The sequence below is a fragment of the Furipterus horrens genome, unplaced genomic scaffold (genome assembly GCF_987537825.1).
Source record: "Furipterus horrens unplaced genomic scaffold, mFurHor1.1.pri manual_scaffold_9, whole genome shotgun sequence".
NCBI classification, from domain to species: Eukaryota; Metazoa; Chordata; class Mammalia; order Chiroptera; family Furipteridae; genus Furipterus; species Furipterus horrens.
Genome location: NW_028327179.1, coordinates 3,510,041 through 3,531,613, shown reverse-complemented (window position 1 = coordinate 3,531,613; position 21,573 = coordinate 3,510,041). Strand labels below are relative to the sequence as shown.

The 21,573-nt window shown below is 55.4% G+C and overlaps 2 protein-coding genes across 2 annotated transcripts; both read left to right on the top strand.

Annotated features, from left to right (window-relative positions):
* Nucleotides 1-5,310: 5,310 nt before the first annotated feature.
* LOC150001205 (uncharacterized) lies at nucleotides 5,311-5,661 on the top strand. The gene has a single exon (XM_090287009.1). The coding sequence runs from the start codon at nucleotides 5,326-5,328 to the stop codon at nucleotides 5,659-5,661; it is 336 nt and encodes a 111-aa protein (XP_090143135.1). The 5' UTR covers nucleotides 5,311-5,325.
* IFRD1 (interferon related developmental regulator 1) lies at nucleotides 5,630-20,313 on the top strand. The gene is made up of 12 exons (XM_090287010.1): nucleotides 5,630-5,795; nucleotides 9,579-9,683; nucleotides 9,828-9,912; nucleotides 10,704-10,828; nucleotides 11,583-11,740; nucleotides 12,607-12,657; nucleotides 12,736-12,914; nucleotides 13,001-13,109; nucleotides 15,112-15,246; nucleotides 18,433-18,561; nucleotides 18,956-19,051; nucleotides 19,965-20,313. Exons 1-12 carry the CDS (start codon nucleotides 5,705-5,707, stop codon nucleotides 20,052-20,054), a joined length of 1,353 nt encoding a protein of 450 aa, XP_090143136.1. The 5' UTR covers nucleotides 5,630-5,704; the 3' UTR covers nucleotides 20,055-20,313.
* Nucleotides 20,314-21,573: the final 1,260 nt, after the last annotated feature.

Sequence of the window (21,573 nt, the reverse complement as noted above, 5' to 3'; positions counted from 1 at the left end):
GAGCAGTGCTCCCAAAGGCATGTCTCCGTCATGAATGGCAGCTGAGTGCTAGGGCTTGTTCCTGCAGGAAGAGAAGTTCCCCAGACACTGAGTCACCAGCAGGGCAGAGAGCCGCGGACAGGCTCCCTCGCGACAGTGGTGACCGCCGCCAGCTGCAGGCCGTCTCCCATGTCCCACACTCCGCCGGGACACTGCCACAGGAGGGCTGGCGTTTCTGGCCTAACAGCCTCTTTGAGAAGTGTGTAAACCCGCGACTGGTCCACTCCCGTCCGCGGTGGGCGGGTGACGGCCGCTCTTTAGCCGCCAGCACTCATCTTCTCGGTTCAGAAGAGTTCAGACTCTGACTGTCTCGGTTCTAACTGAGAGGATCTGATTTACGAGCAAGTAAACTCTGGCTCAGATCAAGTATGTTGTAAAGGTCACCCAAGGGGGAAGTGGTAGAGTAGGCATCTTGAGTCTGAGTCTGTCTGGCCCTAAAACCTGGTGATCTTCTGACCAAACACGTGGCTGCCAATGAGAGCTCTAGGAGGCCTGCTGATGGCGTGTGGACGTCGCCCGTCCTGTTCTTGCAGGTAAGCTGGGCGGCGGGGGGAGGGGGCTGGCCACGGCTCCTCCTCCCCCTCCCCTCCTAACTATCGGCCCAAAGACTTCTGATACCTCAAATGCCATCGTTTCTTTCTGTGGTCTGACACAAGGCGCTATTAGAAGGCACCTTACAGGTTACAAAGGCCTTTCACGGAACTATCTCGTTTTATTTTTATGACAGCCCAGTGACATAAGAGGGCAGGGGTTATTTCCTCCCAGTGACAAATAAGGAAATGGGGGTTCACAAGGGCAAGGGGACTTGCTCCAGAAGGGAGGACGGAACTCCCTGGGGAGCCTGTGGACTAGTAACTTAGGGGCACATGACCTCCCTGGTCACATTCCTGGGGGACAGGAGCGTCGTCTCCACGTGGGCTGAGAGGGCAGGACAGCCATGGGCCACTGGGTGCTGGGTGCTGAGCTTTCCTGCTAGAACGAGGACCTCCTGAGGCCAGATACCGATCGCATTCACCTTCCTGTAGCACAGCAAGCACGCAGAGCCGGTCCCTGGTGCGTGTTTGGTGACGGAAGGCGAGACTATCCAGTAGCGGGACGGCCTGCCTCGCAGAGCTGTGTGAGTGCCAGCGCCGAAGAGTCTAAGAAAACACAGAAATATCCGCTTGCCAGAACTCGGGGCTGACACTTACGGAGCGTTACAGTGTGCCGGGCTCTGTCGTTGTCCTCACTGAAGCCAGAGCACAGCACGGACTTGCTCAAGAATGCATGGCAGGCCGTGTGTCTGAGGAGTGAACCCTGGAAGACGGAGTTAGAGCCGTGCCCTCCAGGGGGCTCCTGGACGAGATGGAGGTGGGGGCACATCGCCTCTCCAGTCCTCTTCCCCGCGGAGGTTCTCGGGCTGGTGGACCCGAAGAGAAAGCTGGGGGCGAGGGCGGCTGTGGGCGGGGGCTGAAGATCAGGGTGATTTTGATTGTGTGGCAGGAACCTCAGGGGACGTCCAGACGAGAGGGTCCAATGACGGTCTCTGTCTTCAGAGGAGAGCCCCTTGTGCGTGCATGCGCTGTCGCCGTGAGCAGCTGCAGGACCTTGTGGTCTGGCTGGGTGACTGCGGCCTGCCCGGCACACAGGGCTCCTTCGGCAGCCGCGGTCTTCGCCTCTGCTGAAACGTCTCCTGGACGGCGGAAAGGCAAGGACAACCCAGACGTGCTGTTAGCCTTCAGGAGTGCGAACTGAGTCTGCCCCTGAAGCCTCTCGTACAAGGAGCTGACCAACGGGGGTCCCACATTTAACACTTTGCACGTTGCCGTTCCTGGCAATAAAACAAAACTCGCAAATACGTTAAGAAAGCAAAGTGACCTGAAACATAAGCGACCATCCATTTAAAAACTTAACTTGGTTAAACGACACTGCTAGTCGATAACACAGCTCTGCCACAGCCTCACACACAGCAGAGAAATCTAAGTCGCCAAACCATCGCCGGGCAGCCACCCGCAGGAGGGGTCCGGGGACACTAGACACATGGCCGTGGGCCCTGGGACAGGCACGCATGCTCTGTGTGGCCGCGGCCCGCCGGGCCGGCCCTGGGGTCAGCGGGGCCTGGGCTCTCATCACGGACTGTTGACCAACAGTGCGACCTTGGGGAAGTTGCAGAACCACCCTGGGCCCATGCTTCCTCCACGCGTAGCAGGAGCAATCTTTCCCTCACAAGGTGTCGTAAGAAGCACGCGAGGTGTGGAAAGGACCTAGAATTAAGTGTCCTTAACACATGCACGCAGGAAGGAGGAATCCTGGAGGGGACGGGCATGTTTATGGAATATGTGGCGGGATGGCTTCGTGGTGCATACTTATCTCCAGACTCAGCTGGTCTGCATTAGGGATGTACAGCTTTGTGTGTGCCAACCACGCCTCAAGGAAGAGGCGAAAGATCAAACATCACCTGGAACAGTGTCAGGGACAGAGCAGACTTTTGGTAATTCAGTCTCATTCTTCCCCCCAAAGCCGTTTCTTTGCCTTTAAGAAAATGGCTCGAACAGGAGGAAATTCACTCCCTCGCTGAACTGAAGTTATTGTCTACCAGGGCCGCTCTGGACAGGTGGGAGGGTGCTTCCCTGCGGAAGGGAGGGGTGGGGGAATTCCGGCCTATGACTGCTCATGAGGCTGGCTGCCCTGGCCTCTTTCTAATGTGTGTGGAGGCGTTCCCCGTGCTGGGAAAGCCCTGTGTCTGATTCAGAGGACAAACTTGGACTTGGCCCACTTTGTGTCTGATGGGGAAACAGACAATCAAGAATTACAATGCGCCTGATTGCTGCTATTATCGGGAAGGTACTGTAGGAACACAAGAGAGAAGAGGGTCTGTGACTCAAAGCAGTGGTGCGGGGGGGGGGGGGGGTGTTGTGGAGAAGGACCTACCAGGCGGACGAGTGACGCTCAGTTATCTACCCATGTATTCGTTCAGCAAACACGACTGTGTATCTCCTGTGTTCCAGGACTGAGAACACAGCTGTGAGTAACACAAAATCACCTCCCATAATTCCAGCAGAGGGACAATGAGAATTGAAAGAGAAAAACACCAGGGAGTACGGTGAGCTTTAGCATTACACAGGCGTGCCGGTAGGGCAAGGGTCAGCTCGCAATGGAGAGAGGGGCGGCCTCCTCAGGGAGGGGCTGGTTCAGCGGAGGTCAGCCCGGTGGCGTGGGAGGCTCTGGACACGACCCTCTCAGGCAGACGGAGAGGTTGGTAGTCTCCGGGGGGCATGAGCTTGGTACTTTGAGTCGGCACGGAAGCCTGGTGGGCCTGAGTGCGGTGCGTGGAGAGAGGCGCGCAGGGCATGACATGGAGAGGCGGGCCCCGCCAGCCCCTTCCCGGGGTCCACGGGGACGAGGCGGGGGCTGTGTGGTTGGGTGGTGAGAGGTGAGTCTTCAGCGGCAGACCTGGGAGAACCCAAGGACGGCACGACCAAAGTCACTGAAAGAAAGCCTTTCATGTTTCTGTGCTCATGGGAGGTTCGAATACCAAGTCTTCTTTGTGTTCCTTGTCCTCGAACCCCAGTCCTCAACATACACTCCTACGAGGGCTTAGAATTCTTCTCAGGTCAATGTGCAATTTATTTTTGCCACATCTGCAAATACTTCCCATGATGGTAGTACCTGTTAAGTGGGATGTTAAACTGAGTAGGTGATAATTTTTAGGAGGAAGAGTCTGCTTTCTATGAGGTAAGAGGCATCACATAACGTCAGGTTGGTGGCAAATACATGATATTTATTTGCGCACGGGAGAACTCTGCTCCAGTGCACGAGGCCCGTGGCCCACCTCTATCCATGAACTCGCCTTCGTTCTTATCAACAGAACCTCAGGCTTGATCATCAGCGAGCCCAACTAAAAACGCTCGTCTTCTTGACTCCCTTGTGGGTGGGGGTCACTATGACACCGGACCTTGAGAGATGGGTAACGTTTTGCAATGTGAGGACGGGAGGAAGAACGTTACAAGGACATGGGACAGCGTGAGAGAGACTGCGGGGAGGAGGGCAGAGCTGTGCACGGGAACGGGGAGCATGCGGTGTGGCTGCAGGACAGGGCGTGTCCGGGAAGCAGGGGAAGACCACGGGGCAGGACGAGGGCGTCCAGGCCACGCTGAGAGGGCTGCCATTCACGATATCACGGACGCGAACGAAGGAAGGCTTTTGAGCCACCATTAAAGTGTGTGAACTAGTAGGACAGACCTGGCAACATCGTCGTGCGTGAAACGTTGGTGACACAACTGGGAAATCCCTTTCACTGTCCAGGCGTGAGCTGAGGCCTGTGTGGTGGGCGAACAGGACTCCAACTGCAGAGTTTTATTAGAAAACGGATTGTTCGGGACAGGGGGCTGGTGCTCGGCAGAGGGGGGAACCACCTATGAACCCGAGATTCTGAACTTGGACGCATGGGAGAAGAGCCGTGCTGTGAACACAGAGGAGAGACAGGAAGAGGCCTGGGGGCTCTGGAAGCTTCCCGGGCAAATGTGCTACAGGTCATAGAAGAAAAGGAAATAGGGAGAGAGGTGGAGTGGGGCTGAGTCACCTGCGTGGAGGTGAGTCACTGAGTTCGGTTGTCGTAAGCTTAATAACACGAAGATAATAACAGGTCGTACATATAGAATACATGACAAATTCAAGGAGCGAGTCAGAGATCTAGGAGACCTTGGGGGCGGGGGGCGGGGCACACAACAAAACTAAACGCTGCCATTAGTGGCATTTAGAGCTCACGACTGTATCAGCAGCTGTTACGTTCCCAGAAACGAACCCATATGCCAACCTCCGCACTGGCAGGTAGAACCAGTCGCCAGAGCTTTCCAGTCTAGAAGACGAGAAATACACGAGGGCACATAGCCCTGAACCATGATTCAATTACAGATACAGGTGATCGCTCACCTAAGTCAGCAACCACAACCTCGGAAATGTCCCCAAGGCGGGGCATGGCCGCACCTGGGCAGACGCCCCGGCGAAGTCGGGAAAAGGTGAGCGGCCGCAGAAGGAAGGGCCAGCCGATTGCAGAGCTTCCGCACGCACGCTGGCTGTAGTCCCCGGGCCGACCCGCCCGATCGCTCATCACCCTTGACAGCTCCGAGACCATTCCTAGCCGGCCCCGCCCGGAAGCAGGGGCGGGGGCACGAGGAGGGAGCCAGGGCGCGGAAAAGCCCGCTGGGCGGAGCCAGGAGAGGACGCCCCGCGGGCGGAACTACATCTCCCAGAGTTCAGTGCGGCAAGAAAGCCTCGCTTCCCGGTTGCGGCTGGGAGAACTGCCTCATGGGATTGGTAGTCCGCGCCCACGGCCGCGCGAGAGGGACTCCGGTGGGGAGACGCACGGGGATTGGCGAGTGGAGTTCGAGTCCCACCCACATCTGTGACACCAGGCGGCGGTCTTGCTACTTAAGGCACCGTGGCCCCGAGCGCCCCGCCTTAGCTCCCGCGCTAGAGAGAAACATGTGTCGTTTCCGATCACAGCTCTTCACGGGGATTTCTGCAGCCGCCAGCGCCCACCTTCACCCACGCCGCTTCTCGCCCCTGTTGTTAGCCGCAGCCTCGCCTCTCAGCCGCCCGCCGCACAGACGCACGAGTAGAACGTGCAGCTCCATCGGCTGATCCTCGCTAAGCTCCGAGTCTAGGCGGCACCGGGCGTCCCACGATGCCGAAGAACAAGAAGCGGAACACTGCCCACCGCGGAGGCAGTGCTGGCGGCGGCGCAGGGGCAGCCGCAGCGACGGCGGCGACAGCAGGTAAGGAGGGAGCCCCGCCGCCGGTATCCCGGTCGCCGGCCGGTCTGGCGAGTCTTTCCCCCCTGGGGCAGGCTGGGAGTTGTAGTTCTCGCTCTCTCCCCACGCGTGCGTCGGCAGGGCGCCTGGGCAGGCTGCGGAACTACCACTCCCAGAGCGCCTTGGGGGCCGCACCTCGCGCGATTTGGACCTGGCATGCGAACCGAACTCTTGGGCACCGGCGGTGGGGGCGGGGAGGCGGCGGACGGGTCCTTGGGCCGGAGAGCAGATCGGGTCGGCGTGTCGCGTTCCTGGGCGGGAGGGGACTGTCCTCAGAGCCCGGGGCTGCTCTGGAGCGCTCCCCGACCCAGGACCGGCCGGGCCACAGCGTGGCGCCCGTGCTGTCACGGGCCGGCCCGGACCCGCCTGCCCCAACATGGAGTTCTCAGGAATGCCGGACGTTTGCCGGGTCTGGGCAGGCTCTTGTGTCACGCGACCCGGGCCTCGCGCGGTGGCGGGGTGACGCAGAGGCGCCCACGTGGCATCCCCTGGCGCTTCCCTCCCGCGCGCCCCGCGTGCCCGCCCCCGCCCTGCCGCCCAACCCCGGACCGGCACCTGCGAGACCCCGGGCCCCCGCCGCGGGGCAGGAACCGCGCTTTCCTCGGCGCGGCGGTCCTCGGCTCCGGGCCCGGGGTCGGAGGCGGCGGGCGGCTCGGGTCGCAGTGGCCCGAAGTGAAGTTCCGTTGTGTCCTCGCTGCAAAGTCACGGCCTCTCCGGGATGGGGGGGTGCCTGACCGCACTCACACGGTCCCCGCGAAAGCACGTGGCGCAGAAAGCCCTGCGGGCCGCCACGCTGAACTCGCCCCGGTCGCCAGCGGTTCTGAGGTTCCGAAGGTCAGCGTTGGAGTAGCCTCGGGCCGTCACGCGGGAGGTTTCTGGTCGTTCGGCATGTGTCCCGCGGTCCCCGCGCGGGTCCCCAGAGCGCTGCGCCTTCGTCCATCGGGAAGGACGCCCGGCTTTCCTGCTACAGATGGCCGGGAACTGGCGTTCTCCGAGCTTCGCTGCGGGACTTCCAGCGGCCCGGAAGGCTGTCACCCCGCACCGGACGCAGCGGGTCGTCAGAAACTCGGGGTCTTCCCTTTCCTTCGCTCGCCCTTCATGTTGAGCGGACGCGCTCGCCGTGCCTGACGGTCATCCTTGATCGCGAACACGTGCAGGACAGTTCGCTGTGGCCTCTGGCTGCCCTGGGGTCCTGGGCGCCCTTCTGAGCTTCGCCCGCGCCCCTGACCCAAACGTCTGCCTTCCGTCTGAGCGGCGCTTCCCGGTTTTGTTCCTGAGGTTTCCCTTTTGCTGATGAAAGGCGGCAGCAGCAGGCTCGAGCATCTGCATATTGTAATGTCGTTGCCAGCGGCCGCCCTGAGTCCCAGACAGCCTGTGTTCCCTTCTGCAGCTCCCCGGTGGGTCCTTGGCACGGGGACCTCCGGCCGCGCTGGGAGGCGACCTTGTCGTTTTTACCCCGTCCCTGCTTTGGCCGGTCTCGTGGCCGCCTTTTCGGTGGTTTTCCGTAGGAATGGTTATACTCTCCCACTGTATTCTACGTGCTTTGGGCCTCTGTGGAAGTTTGCAGTGCGACTTGCTAAGTCTGCCTTAATTTGGTTCCGTCCATGTGAATGTGCTTAGTACTCAGTAAGTAAATGAATAAGTGATAGTTGAGAAGAGATGCAAACTTGTCCAACACTTGTGCTTAAGGCCACTTGCCTTATTGGTCTTTTTAAATGACATCTGGAAGAAAAGGGATTCCAACAAGATTTTCCCCTGTACAACCAAAAGCTCACCCCTTCTGTTCCTTGCGCGGCTTCTCTGTGTGCCCCGCGCTCTGAGTCAGTGGAGGGCGCAGGGTAGCGAATAAGATCGATCTCTTACACAGGTGTGCGTGCTTGTAATAGCGCTTAATTGGAAGGGAGCATTTTTTGGAAGAACGAAACCTTGTTAGTAAGTCAGTCAGTCCTGTAACAAATAAGGACTCTGTGTGTAGAGCGTCATTGCATTAATGGCACTTGGCATCATCTGCTGGATGAGCCTGACTTAGACATCAGGCATTCAGACCAGGGATCTTTCTCTTGATTTTTTTTTTTTTTTTTTTTTTTAATCTCTCCTTTAAGTGTTGGGAAATCATTGAAACTTAGAGAAGGGCACCAAGCAAATCCTGCATAGGATGATTCTTCTTGACAGTTTAGAAATAGGCTGACTATGAAAAACAAAAACTGTAAATTGATTGGTGAGTAAATGTTAGTATGGTCAGAGTTAATCAGATGACTCAACTGTTGCTATGACTTCAGATCATGAAAACAAATAAAGATAGACCCAGGAATAGAGTGTGATGTCATAGAGCTTTGTTTATTTATTCTTGTCCTAAGCACTCTAAGAAGTTTGGGGACCTTGGCTTCACTGCTTGTTTTTATGCTTTACTACTTTGATTGGCACGGTGTATTCCTTTTAGGACACCAAGCAAATCTGAAGGCTCTTTGATTCCTTTGTTGATATAAAAATCGCTTCTCTGTTTTGATTTTTTAAAAAAGGCAACCCCCTCATTTTAAAATGACCCAGCAGCAACAGAATTAAACTCACAGGATTTGTAAAAAATACTTCAATAAATGTCACAAATTTCTTGAATATAGAGACAGTGATATTTGACAATCTTTGATTTTTTTAAAATTTTTTTTATTCTCACCCCAGGACTTTTTTTTTTTTCATTGCTTTTAGAAAGAGAGAGAGAGAGATTGATGAGGGAGAGAAGCATCGATTGGCTGCCTCCTGCATGAGCACCCAGACCAGAGACTGAACCTACAGTCTAGGCATGTGCCCTGACCAGGAACCAAACCCGCAACCCTTCTGTTACGGGATGGCGCTCCAACCAACTGAGCCACGCTGGCCAGGGCCATCTTTGGTTTGACTGATAAGAAAAGTTGGGCTCAGAGGTAAATCAGAGGTGACTCCGGTCACTTTTGGGTGGAATTTGGGACTTAAAATTTTTAACTCATTGCTCAGTGTGTGGTTCGTGCCTGGGCAATCCTGTTTTTAATGAAACTCTTACAAGAAAACAGTGATGAGAAATGAGTGCTCAGAATACGGATTTATTAGTTAGGTGGACAAAGTTGACAGGTTCTACTTTATAAAGGGGGATGTTACTTTTTAGTAACAGCACAGAGATTTTTTAATCCTTTGCATATGTTAGGAGCTTCCTTCTCCAGGTAATTGACCCAACAGCCTTTTGTGCCGTGTCAAATGCCCAAACCTCCATCGGAAGCCTTCTTTCTCTCAACTCAAGTTACCTGTAAGACTGACGCCGGTAACTCCTCAGATTTCCCTTCACGTGAGACCTGTGTGACCTGGAAACTCACCCACTCACCGGCCACACTTGCTGGGACTATAGTTGTGCTCGTCTTGTGATGACCTGTGACATCCTGCTCCATTTCCGGGTCTCTTGTCATTGTCTTCACGACTGGGGCCGTGGTCTGTACGTGGGTTTTCCTCCCGTCACCCCAGTTTTTGTATGCCGGGGCCGCCCGCTGGGTGACTGATATAGTTCTGACGTTCACGTACATTGCGCGTTGTTGACGCACTGAGGCACATACTAGGCGGACGGGCTTCTTTTAGAAATATTTGTGTTCTTTTATAATACAATCTGATTTCTCAAACAAGTTTTGGGTTTTCATGACTGGACTTCTCTCGAGTAGATACTAACGTCCCAAGGTAAATACTCGCATTGCTGGCCACACAGCCCTTGACCGCCCCCCCCCCCCCCAGGCGGCCAGCACCGGACCGTCCAGCCGTTCAGCGACGAGGACGCATCGATCGAGACCATGAGCCACTGCAGCGGCTACAGCGACCCCTCCAGCTTTGCTGACGACGGTACGGCTTCCCCATCTCTGTCTGCGGCTTTAAGGAAGAGGCCGCTGCGGGTGGGGGCGTCACGGGGCCCGGGTACCCAGTCCTGTCCCCTGTCTGCTCTCTGCCTGCGTCCACGGCAGCGAGGTTGGTTTCTGTCTGCCGTAGGGCCCGACGTCCTGGAGGAGGAGGGGAGTCAAGAGGACTTGGAGTACAAGCTGAAGGGACTCATCGACTTGACCCTGGACAAGAGGTAGGGAGTCCTGGAGAGGCTCCTCATTCTGGGCTGGCCCGTCACCACCTTACCTGTGGGACCTGCAGTCCTCTGATCTTACAAGGTGGTTTTTTAAGGCTTGATTTGTTTACTTGGGATGTTTAAATGTTTCTTATTTCTTTGGGCTTTTGATGTGGCTAGAAAGGTGCCATAGAATTTAGATTAATTGACTTGGATTAGTCATTATTCCAGCATAATAGCCCGGAAATGTGTTTGATTATATAGCTGAGATGGGTTTGTTGAATTAAAAGTTAATCTTCAACTAGGAAGGACAACGAAACATCCCTTTAAGCCTCTTGTTCACGAATTGTGTTACGCATGTGAGAAGCTAGATTGTTCTACTTCCCAGTAGCTCTGGACCAGACTTAAAAGAAATGGAATGGAAAAGCCCAGAAGGTGCAAACAAGATCTCTAGGCTTTTGGGTGTCAAAGGTGTGAGCTTCCTTTAAATATGGAAGGTGTTTATGTCACACGTGATACAGGAGAACAGGTCTTGGACATTGAGACTGAAACACTGTGGTCATTTAAAGTTGTGGTTATTACGCTATAGAAAGAAAAATGCTGTGATGTAAAGCAGCTTAAGATCTTGCGTGTAGTGAGGTACGTTGTAGATGGAAATGATATAATTGGAAAGTGTTTAGTGCTTCACGACAATTAGATTGAAAGATCTACAAACATGGAAAACTGAGGGGAAGTAGGCTAAGTTTTTAGAAGTCATTGATGGTACACTCCGACCGGGTCTTCTTTCTCTCGCGTTTTGTTTCAAACAGTGCGAAGACCAGGCAGGCAGCTCTGGAAGGCATTAAGAATGCACTGGCTTCGAAAATGCTTTATGAATTCATCCTGGAAAGAAGAATGACGCTAACGGATAGCATTGAACGCTGCCTGAAGAAAGGTAACGTGCAGGTCTGAGCCCCAGGCGCAGAGCTGGCGGGGACTGGCCACCTTCGCGGTGCCGTTTGCCGGCGGCACTGGGGGGCCGGCTCAGCCTGGCAGCATTCTAGCCGTCCACAAATACACTCTGCCGGTGAGAGCTCAGGGCAGGCTTGCGAGAAGCGTTTTGTTTATGTGGCAAACTACCCCAAGCCGGGAAGGATTGGGGCGATCGTGGCCTTTCTTAGAGCAGGTGATGGTCACTGTCATCTGTGTAATCAAGGCTTGAAAGTTTGCGTCAGAAGTCAACAAAAGTGTCATTTTAAAAGCCGTTCTTCATTTTTCTAAACTCGGAAAGGTATCACAGTTTCCTAGCTCATTGTCCCTTGCACTGATTTAGAACGTCAGTCCTGGCTGGATGACATCATTCAGTCGGGGCTGGTCTGTGAGTGGGAGGAGGGAGTGGAAGGTCACGGCGCGTGGCGGCCTCAGTGTCTGAATGGCCGCGGCGCTGCCCTACGGTAGGTGCTGAGCTCCACCTTCCCCAGGAGGAGATCTGTGCTGAGCATAAGAGGGGGTTGGAGGTCACGTGGCTAGGAAGTGGGGGTCTAGGGCTCCTGCAAGGTCTGCAATCACGCTGGGCTATGGCTCCTGTCACAGCCTGGAGCGCAGACCACGTGTTATGGGTTTCGTCGGCGCTGGGACGCGTGCCGAAGGGGACCTCCATGCGCTGGTCTCCGGGCAGGGAGTCACCGCAGCCCCTGCTTCTCTTCCAGGGAAGAGCGATGAGCAGCGCGCGGCCGCGGCCTTGGCGTCCGTGCTGTGTGTGCAGCTCGGCCCCGGGATCGAAAGCGAAGAGGTTTTGAAGACGCTGGGACCGATCCTGAGGAAGATCATCTGTGACGGGGCCGCCGGTGTGCAGGCCAGGCAGGCCGTAAGTCTAAGGTCGCTGAGTTGGGTGGTGTGTCTGGGGCTGGGGACACGAAAGGCGGGCGCGTCAGGGGTCCTGGGAGCAGCGTGCGGGGGTGTAGGGATGACACGTGGGGAGCAGTGAGGCCCCCCGAACACGGCTGCCCAGGGTGTGATTCACCAGAGCCGTGTTCCGAAGGGGCCCTGCTGCGGGCAGCCTGTCCGGGTGGCGGTGTGGTCCGAGTCATGTCACTGGGGGGCTTCACCCTGACAGTCGGGTCGTCACGCGCCTGACGTCAGCCCCTTGTCCCCCACAAAGGCAGTTGTAGACGCCCAGCCTCCTTTAAGATGCTCCAGCACAAGTGAAATCTGGATGAATGAAATGCTTCTTCGGGGGAAAAGTTTGAGAGCGACTATTTAAATTTTATGACATTTCTGCCCCTGGTTGCTTTCTTTTTTGGAAGCTAATTCTTTGTAGAAGTCTTTATAATAGACTCTATATTAAAATAAATGAATACAAATTACTTTAAAGCTTAAAAATCTATAGCAAACCTAATGTGTTGAAGGCTTTTAATAGGAAGAGTGGTTTTCTGTATCTCAAACGCCCAGACTCCATTCAGTCTCTGCACTGGGTTTGAAATGGTCGGCCAGGTGAGCGAGGCGGGCCAACGGGACGCAGGGACCTTTCCCAGGCCCTGCTCGGAGCTGGCGCCGAGTTTGGGCTGAGACCCGCCCCTCCCCTCCGCTCCCGATCCTGGAGTCTCCTTCCAGGGCCTGACACGGTCGTGTCGTTGAGGACATTTTCACGTTGAATGAGGACAGCGGGGAGGTGTCGCATTAAAGAGAAAACGACAGGCGTTCACGGCTGCGTGTCCTTTTTTCTGCTTGCAGTGTGCCACCTGCTTTGGCGTGTGCTGTTTCATCGCCACGGATGACATCACCGTGAGTAGAAAGCCCGTGACCGCGGTCACCCTGCGTGTCTGTCGGCGAGGTTACCTCACTTCATCTCCTGTGCGCTAGGAGCTGTATGCGACCCTGGAGTGTTTGGAAAGCGTCTTCACCAAGTCCTACGTCAGGGAGCAGGACCCGAGCGTGGTCGGCAGCAGCCCCCACGCCGCGCTTCACATCAGCTCGCTGCTCGCCTGGACGCTGCTGCTCACCGTGTGCCCCGTCGGCGAGGTGAAGAAGAAGCTCGAGATGTGCGTATCTCCCGAGCCTCGCACTTGCCAAAGCGCTTCCCGGCCGCCTTGCGTGTGTTCCCTTGGTGACGTCCGCTGTCCCCTAGGCATCTCCGCAAGCTGCCGAGCCTCCTGTCTGCGGACGACGTGAACCTGCGGATAGCTGCCGGGCAGTCCTTGGCGCTCCTGCTGGAGCTGGCCCGCGGAGTGGAGAGCGTAAGCGTCCGGCGATCCCCGGGGGCCGCGCTTCCCTCACCGTCCTCGCAGTGAAGGACAGGATGGGAACGCGGGCGCCTGGTTCGCTCGCAGGCCTGGTGGTGGGCGCCTGCCTCTTGGCGGCAGTGATCCGCCACTTCTCGGGACAGACCAGTCGGGGCTGGCAGCGCAGCGTTGGGATGCGGTTTGTCACCTGTCCTGCTGGTGTAGTAGAAGCGAAGCGCGGGGCGCGCTCTGCTGCCCAGGGGGAGCGCCGCGTCTGGCGCGTCCGGGGGCTGCGGGGATTTTTCAGACGTGGGACGTGTCTGAGTGCTTGTAGTGGACGTTGGACGGCGGTGATACGTTAAGTCGGCTTAGGTGTGGGATCGGAGAGCTTAGTCACTGTTGTTTAACTCTGAGGCCAGAGTAGGAAGCCCACGTGCCCCTTTCGGCTGTCACCTGGGCTCGCAGTCTCCGCCCCGTCCGCTCACGGGGGCCCGTAGCACAGCGGGTTCTCGGTGGCCTGGAGTCTGTGACAGGCGACCCACCGTCCTGGCGGTAATGTTCCAGGCTTAGCACTGACGTCCGGTGTTCTGGGGAACCCCTCCTCTCGGGCTGACGGGACATTTTGTCACCCCGATTGTGACCTCTGTTGTGAATCCTGGGTTGCCTACTAGTGCTTTTTAATTTAAGGAGAAAGACTGTATTTCTGGAATGAAACTTCTGCAATTAATTTATTTAACAGTGAATGATTTCAACTAGGATTACCACATGTCTGGGAGTTGCCTTTGTCCTTCGTATTCCATCCTAGGCCTGTGTGTAAAAAACGTTCAGGCTTGCCCTGCTGGGTGTCTCAGTGGGCGGGAGTGTCGTCCTGTACACCAAAACGTTGTGGGCTCAGTCCCCGGTCAGGTGTGTACGGGAGGCAACCAGTGTCTCTCCCTCTAAAAAAATCAATGAACAGCCCTGGCTGGTGTGGCTCAGTGGATTGAATTCCGGCCTCTGAACCAAAGGGTCATTGGTGTGATTCCCAGTCAGGGCACAGGCCCGCGTTGCAGGCCAGGACTGGACCCTAGTTGAGGGCATGTGAGAGGCAACCACACAGTGATGTTTCTCTACCTCTCTTCCTCCCTCCCTTCCCCTCTCTCTAAAATAAACAAACATATATTTTTAACAAGTTAATAAACATATTCTTGGGTGATGATTTTAAAATGTTTGGACTCCCACAATTCGTATCCGGGAAGTGTGTCTTCCTAGCACCCCGGCTCCCCCGCCTGTTTTGGAAGGACAGCAGGCAGGAGTGAAAGGCAGGGCGCCATGCTGTTGGTGGCTAACGGTTCTCTGGCTGTGGGGGGGGACTGGACTCGGGTGTAGCGAGTGATTCCATTTTACTGAGCTGGTTAGAGGCCCCTTCACCTCAGACATGGCCCCAGGGGCCCCATGTTCAACCTTGTACTCCTCTGCTGGCTGGGAATGGGCGTGTCCCTTGGAATGTATCTTAGGAGGGAACTAATGATGCGATTTAAATGATGCGTGTTGGATTTGCGTAGGTTTGTGTGAACGTTGTACATAAGACCACCTACCTATGCTATGTCCTCTGGCTTAATAAGTCACATGAGGTGGCCAGGAGGGTTTCATGGCACCTAAGTCCTTGTCAAGGACAAAGATGAACTGGCTTTTACAATAGCACTGATTGTTTTGTTTGCTATTTTTGTGGAGGAAACCGGCTTTTTGAAAGGAGTGAGTGGTAGGGTGTTCAGCAGCGAAAGCCCCGTGTGATGGACACACAGGTAGATTTCAGTCAGAGTCCTTGCAGCGAGCGTGTGACGTGGGACCTTCCGGGCCTTTGCTGACGTAATTACTCTGTGGTGCCAGTAACGGGTGTCTGGGGGGGGGCGAGGACTTCGCGTTGCTCTGTGCGGGGCTGGGGCCGTTCCCACGGTGGCCTGCTCTCTGTCGGCTCGAGGGGAGGCCGGGGAAGGGACCAGTCACCCACTCAACAGAGCTGTGTTTTCCCCGCCAGGACTTCCTTTACGAGGACATGGAGTCTCTGACTCAGATGCTTCGGGCTCTGGCCACAGACGGGAACAAACACCGGGCCAAAGTGGACAAGCGGAAGCAGCGGTCGGTGTTCAGAGACGTCCTGCGGGCGGTGGAGGTGAGTCCCCGGCCCGCCGCGGCTCGCGGGGCGCTCAGTCTCGGGCCTGACCGGGCAGTGGGGCCCTTTTCTTGACTGAACTTCCCCTTTGACCAAACAGTTTTCTCATTTTAGTACTGAGTGGGTTTTTAACAACAGAAACAAAGACTCGTATTTTCTCAACATAGGAAAATTTAAGTCTGATGTGTAAAGGTGCTCTTCTATTAGGTTTAAAAAGTTAAAAGATGTCATAGCGGTAGAACTGTGTTTCGCTTTGGTGTATTTGGCCGTCGTGTAAACAATGGGGCTTAGCACGGACGTTCTTAGTGCGGTGCCGGGCGCTTCTTTGGTGAGTAGTACATCACTGCCTGCCCCCCAGTGCCCTTAGGGTGCCCGAACTGAAACACCAACACCCAGCATTTAACAAGGTCGCTCAGAACCATCGTCACCTGACGCCTGAACCCCTGCGTGGTCCTCCAGCTGCTTCAGCCCACCCGGCGGTGCTCTGACTGGGAGCTGCCCGGGGTTCAAACGCGTGGGGAAGGCGACTGCAGAGTGCGGCAGCGCCGCCGTGGACCCAGGGCTTTGACTCTGTGTGTGCGTGTGCATGTGCGTGTGCGTGTCAGGGGAAAGTACTTAGTGGCTCTCAAGAGCAGTCCTTTCCATAAGTTCATCGCTGAAGCGTCATTCAACCTGACACGCATTTGGCGTTGAGGCTGGGAGTCAGAAACCCAGAGGCGCAGGCCCGCCTTGTTCCCACGGTTCTCCCGTGGAGCCTGCTGGGCGGGCTCCTTTCCTCAGCTTCCCCTGTGTTTGAGGAGGGAAAGCCTGGGGCTGAAATGGCATCGAGACCCTCTGCCGTCTAAGCTTGGGCGCCTCGCTGACTGATACAGTCGTCCCTCTATCGTGGGTCACTTGTGGCAGCCTCACTGTATCGCGGGATTTTAAAAAATATATTTAATTACTTATCACGGATTTATTGCTATATCGCGGGACTTTGCGGTACTGTACACGTATGTTGTTAAAGTTACGCAGGTTTAAGAGTGTAGAATACATGTAAGGTTCCCACCTCGCAGGGGGTCGGGAACGTGATACCCGCGGTAAGCGAGGGAATACTGTACTTCATAGCGACAGGTTATATGTGTATACTCTGGGTTTCATAGTCTAAAAAGCAAAAACAGAATTCCTAACTTGAGCAGACATCCCTTCCAGGAATTGACCCTGTTTCTCTTCTGAGTAGTGGGGTAGTGTCCCCAAATTAAGCGCCCTGTTCCCGAGTAGCTACCCTATTCCATACTTGAATCCTGCAGCTACAGAGGGGTCCCGGATCCAAATGTGGGAGTCGTTTAGTTACTCAGCAAATTCGTGACTATAAACTCAAGATACATGTCCTAGATTTTCTGAACTAGACCTCACTTCAGATTTTCCGTCATGATGCGCCCTCTCTGGGTGATAGATTTCTCCGAGGACGATGCCTGGAATCTCAGTGTACCCCGACACCAGCGGGTCCCGGTCCCCGGGCCTCCCCTCAGTCATGCTTCACACAGAGACCTCTCTCTGCCTCCTGGTTCTCCCGCCCCCTCCCCGGCTTCAGTTCAACAGCCCTGCTTCTGCGCATCTGCCGAAGAAGGCCCTGCCTCAGAGCCTTGCCAGGCGCCTTGGCCCTTTGCCGTCTTTGAGACCCCGCCTTCTCGGTAGACCCCGCCTTCTCGCCGCGCCTTGTGGTGGGGGTGGTGCAGCCGCCCGGGGGACTGCCCGGTGGAGGTGTGGGGGCTGCTGCCTCCCGCCCATCTTCCTCCAGAAACGCCTCTCGGAGCGCGTGCCTTCTCTGCATCAGCACGCGGTTCCCGTCCTGGTGCCTGAGCCAGGGTTCACTCATGTCAGCCCCGTGAGAGCCCTTACGCAGTAGAACCATCTTAATCATCTTTTTAGGGACGAATGAGGCCAGAGCAGTAGAGACCATGGGAGGCCGTGACGTAGCAAAGCTGCAGGGTGAGCCTTCTGTGCCGTGTCCCCCGCGCCAGGCGCCGCAGCGGGTCCCGCGGGAGGGAGGCCAGGTGGGGCGCGCTGTGGCCTTGAAGCCATGGGGAGAGCTGGGGCGAAGCCGGGGGAGGCTGGGCTTGCCGTGTGGCAGGAGGGGAAGAGTGGGTGGCAGGACTGGTTTGTTTTCCACGCCAGGGACAGGCGGTGGGAGGTGCGACCCACGGAGGAAGGAGCGTTAGGAAGCGAGGGGCGGAGAGGTCTGTGGTGGCCAGGGAGCTGCCTGCGGGGAGAGGCGCCCTGAGGGTGCGCGCAGCGAGTGGAGGCCGAGGCTGGGGTCTCGGCGTTTTCTAAGTGGGGGACCCCCGCTGGTTTGGTTGGTTTTGTCTGGGAGCTGCAGCAGCGCCCCGGAACCGGTGGTGCTCCAGGGCCCTGCTCTGTCCCGCCGGGATAGCCCGCTCCCCCGAGAGGCACTCCGTGGACTCTGGAGTCCCGTTTGCCCCCTGTCCCGGGCGATCCGTGGCAACCGGCTCTTTTCTTCCCGGTTCCTCCTCCGTGTCCATGACTCCTCACTGGGGGTGGGGGGGCTCTGAACTTCAGGGTGACTCCCCGTCCTCTTGGAAAACCCTCGGCTGTGCGTGTCCAGCGGCCTTTGGTTGCGCTGCGCTTGGGTCCTCCCGCGGTCACACTTGAGACACTGTCTCCTGGTCACCCTTCACCCTGCTCCGGGTCTGACAGCCAGGCTTGGTTGGTGTCACCTCTGCCTCCCAGTAAGCCCACCCTCAGGCCCGGCCCTCTGCTGGGGCTGTCCGCTGAGCCCCCGACCGCCGCTTCCGTCCCAGACGCGGCCACCCCTCGGTCCGACCCCTGGCAGGCGGGGCGTCTCTCTGATGGCCCGAGGCCCCCGCCACCCCTCCGTCCCAGGCCCGTGCACACACTTGCCTTTCCTTCACGTGTGTGGGGTGCTGTTGAAACGTAAAAACCTGCACCGCGACGTGGTTTTGCCCTTACGGCTTCTCCACACTGCGCTCCGCCCGCGAGCCTCTTCCAACTAAGAAACCCTGCGCGCGCGGATGGGGCGCCGCTCGGCTGCCGCGCCTCGGACGCTGTCGGTGGGACCCATGCGGCTCTCCTGTCCCCGCACGTCGGCCTCCGCTTGGAAGCTGCGTTTCTGTCGCTCCTTTCGCTTTTTATTTCCCCTTATAATCCGGTTTTCCTGTTGGCCAGGAGCGGGATTTCCCGACAGAGACGGTTAAGTTTGGTCCTGAGCGCATGTATATCGATTGCTGGGTCAAGAAGCACACCTACGACGCGTTCAAGGAGGTCCTGGGCTCGGGCGTGCAGTACCACCTGCAGGTGAGCGCGGGCCCTCCGCCGGCGCCGGGAGGGCGCGGGCGGGCGCGGGCGGGCGCGGGAGGGCATCGGCCCCCACGGGCTCAGGAGGGAGGGGAACAGGGAGCCTACGTACCGAAGGCGTGGGCGTGACGCAGAGCAGTGAGCTGGCTCTCGAAGGTGAAATCCGGTACAGATGGCACTGCCCTCGTGGTCTGCGTCCTGTCACCTGGGGGGCACTGCTGACGTGCTGGGATGCGGGGCATTGGCGTCGGGGGTCCCCAAAGGAGAAACGGAGAGCAGTGACCCCGGTTCCTGTCCGCACCCTCCTCATAGCTTCCGCGCGTCGGGTTTCTGTGTGGGGGCAAAAACGCGGATGTCCGATGCTGAGTCTCACCGCCTTTTTCCTTTACCAAAGTCAAATGAATTCCTTCGCAATGTATTTGAACTTGGACCCCCGGTGATGCTGGATGCTGCGGCGCTTAAAACGATGAAGATCTCTCGTTTTGAAAGGGTGGGTTTTATTCTGTTTTCAACAGACCCGAATGCCCCAAAGCAGGTGGCCGTGCTCAGCTGTGTCTGGGGCTTCAGTGCTTCAGGGCTCAGGCCCAGAATCACGTCTGGAGGTGGGGACGCTCGGCTGCGTGACCAGTGGGGGGCTCGGAGCCTATTCTCCTAACCGAGGAGTAGATTCATTTTGGTTTAATTGGTATTAAAATAGAACTTGGTGGATTTTTGTTATTGACAACATGGTCGGAATATTTTTTTGCATTAGTTCATGATTTAACTTTTCATAGATCAAATTCAGTGCTGATGCACTTTTTTTTACTGAAATTTTCTTAACATGAATAGCCGTTAATTATTATATCTGTTAATTTCCCCCTTGTTCTTCTTTGTGTGTCTGTTCTATAAACATGTAAAATATTTATGGGGTTGAATGGGTTCATTTCTCTCCTTTGTGGTTTTTATTTATGTTTTTAAAAAGTTTTGTGAGGATCAAAAAACGGTGGTACATTTACACGATGGAATACCATGCAGCAGAGAGAAAGAAGGAACTCCTGCCATTTGCGACAACATGGGTGGAACTAGAGAGAATTATGCTTAGTGAAATAAGCCAGGCAAGGAAAGACAAATACCATATGATATCACCCAATACAGGAAACTAAAGAGCAACACAAACAAAGGAACTAAATAGAACAAAGAGCAGAATAGCAGTCAATAGGGGGGAGGGGGAGGGAGAGAAGGGGGATAAGTGAGGGAAGGGTTTAGTCAAGGAACGTGTATAAATGACTCCTGGACACGGACAATGGGGAGGGATATGATTGTGGGAGAGGGGGTGGGGTGGGTGGGGGAGAGAAATTAGGGGAAAAGGGGACAACTGTAATTGAAAAACCAAAAAATAAAAGTAAACTTTTCCTTCGTTTCAGCATCTGTATAACTCCGCGGCCTTCAAAGCTCGGACCAAAGCTCGAAGCAAGTGTCGTGATAAGAGAGCAGATGTTGGAGAATTCTTCTAGATTTTCAGCATTTAAAGACTACTTTCTAATTTCCCTTTTTTCTTTTTGTAATTTTTAATGTATTTAAAATTGGTAGACAGTTTTTATCTTGGGTCAACGTAGATAGCTTTTGTAGCAGGGGTTATATTACTTATAATTTAATGTAAAGTATTGCAGATGGTGAGTTCTGATTATTGAATCTTTGTACATATCAATGAACTATGAATAAAATGTTTGTAATGGTTTCTATTTATGAAGAGAGCAAAAATATGGCATTTCATGATAAACAATTAGCTAAGATGAAATGTGGTGTGGTTATCATACATTGATTTAATGAGATATTACAAGGTATTTAAAATCTTAGACAAACAAGTTGGGTACAATTTTGGGAGCTATTTGTTCTGGAAAAGCTGCTGTTTATCATTGTAAATGGAACCTAATGATTTTAATTTTGTCACTCAGATCAACAAAGGGAGTTCTACCTTAGACCTTACAGCTGCTTACTTAAGGCCGTTCAGCCCAGCTGGCAGGAGGCGGGCCCAGCCGGCAGGACTGCTGACCTTGACCTCCGCGGGCCATGACATGAATTGCACCTGTTGTAAGACCTGTGCTCTTTATTAAATAAAGACCTTTTCACACTGAAGGCGTCTCTTTTCTCACAGGAGGAACAGTTACGGGTCTGAGGTACAGAGCACTCGGTGGGAAGGGAGGGAGTCCAGACAACGGGTGGAACACGTAGCGATGTGACATTGGGGGTCCAGTCCCCAACCTCTGAGGCACTGCACGGCCACCGCTGTGAGCTGAGTCTTCACTGTGGAAGCTGTGAGCGTTCTGACAGCGCGTTGGGATTTAACCTCAAACTCCATGAGATTAACGGGGCCAGCGTCTGCAGCGTAGGAGTCCCAGGCGTGGTGCTTGGACGTCTGCACAGAGCAGGGACCAGGTGCCCGAGGCGTGGAAATGTACACCTGAGAAGTCCCCAAGCTACTGAAGGTGTTTTACAAACGAGCGTCCCTCACTGTCCCCAACTCCCGGAGGGTGTGATGTCCCCTCCCCGGCAGAAGAGCATTGGCAGCTGCGGAGCAGCCTCGATTCAGCATGTGGTAACACCCCAGTTCAGAGCTTGGGGTCACGTCACCTGCTGGTACTGCCCAGTAGGTTAGAACCGGGGAAAAGAGATCGCAAGTAGTGCATTTTCCCCTAAATTTTCAATTCCATACGTGCGTATTTTTAAGTAACAAGGAGTTATTGAGGTGACGTGCGTACAAAGGTTGCTCTGTCCCCAGCAGAAGAAGGCCAGCTCCCGGCTCCTTCTGTCCCGGAGGCCGCTGGCCTCTGGTTTCCCCGGCACCTGGGTTTCGCCTCTCTAAGGGAGAAGTATTTTCAGACTTCTGGCCGTGTCCTGCTCAACAGGCAAAGGTGTTTGCCTTTCCGGCTGTCCCGTCACCCGGCTTCTCTTCTTGGGTTAAACCAGCCTCACAGCGACTACTTCTGTGTCCCCTCCTGAGCTGGGCAGGCTGCCGTTTACACTTCTGTTCTC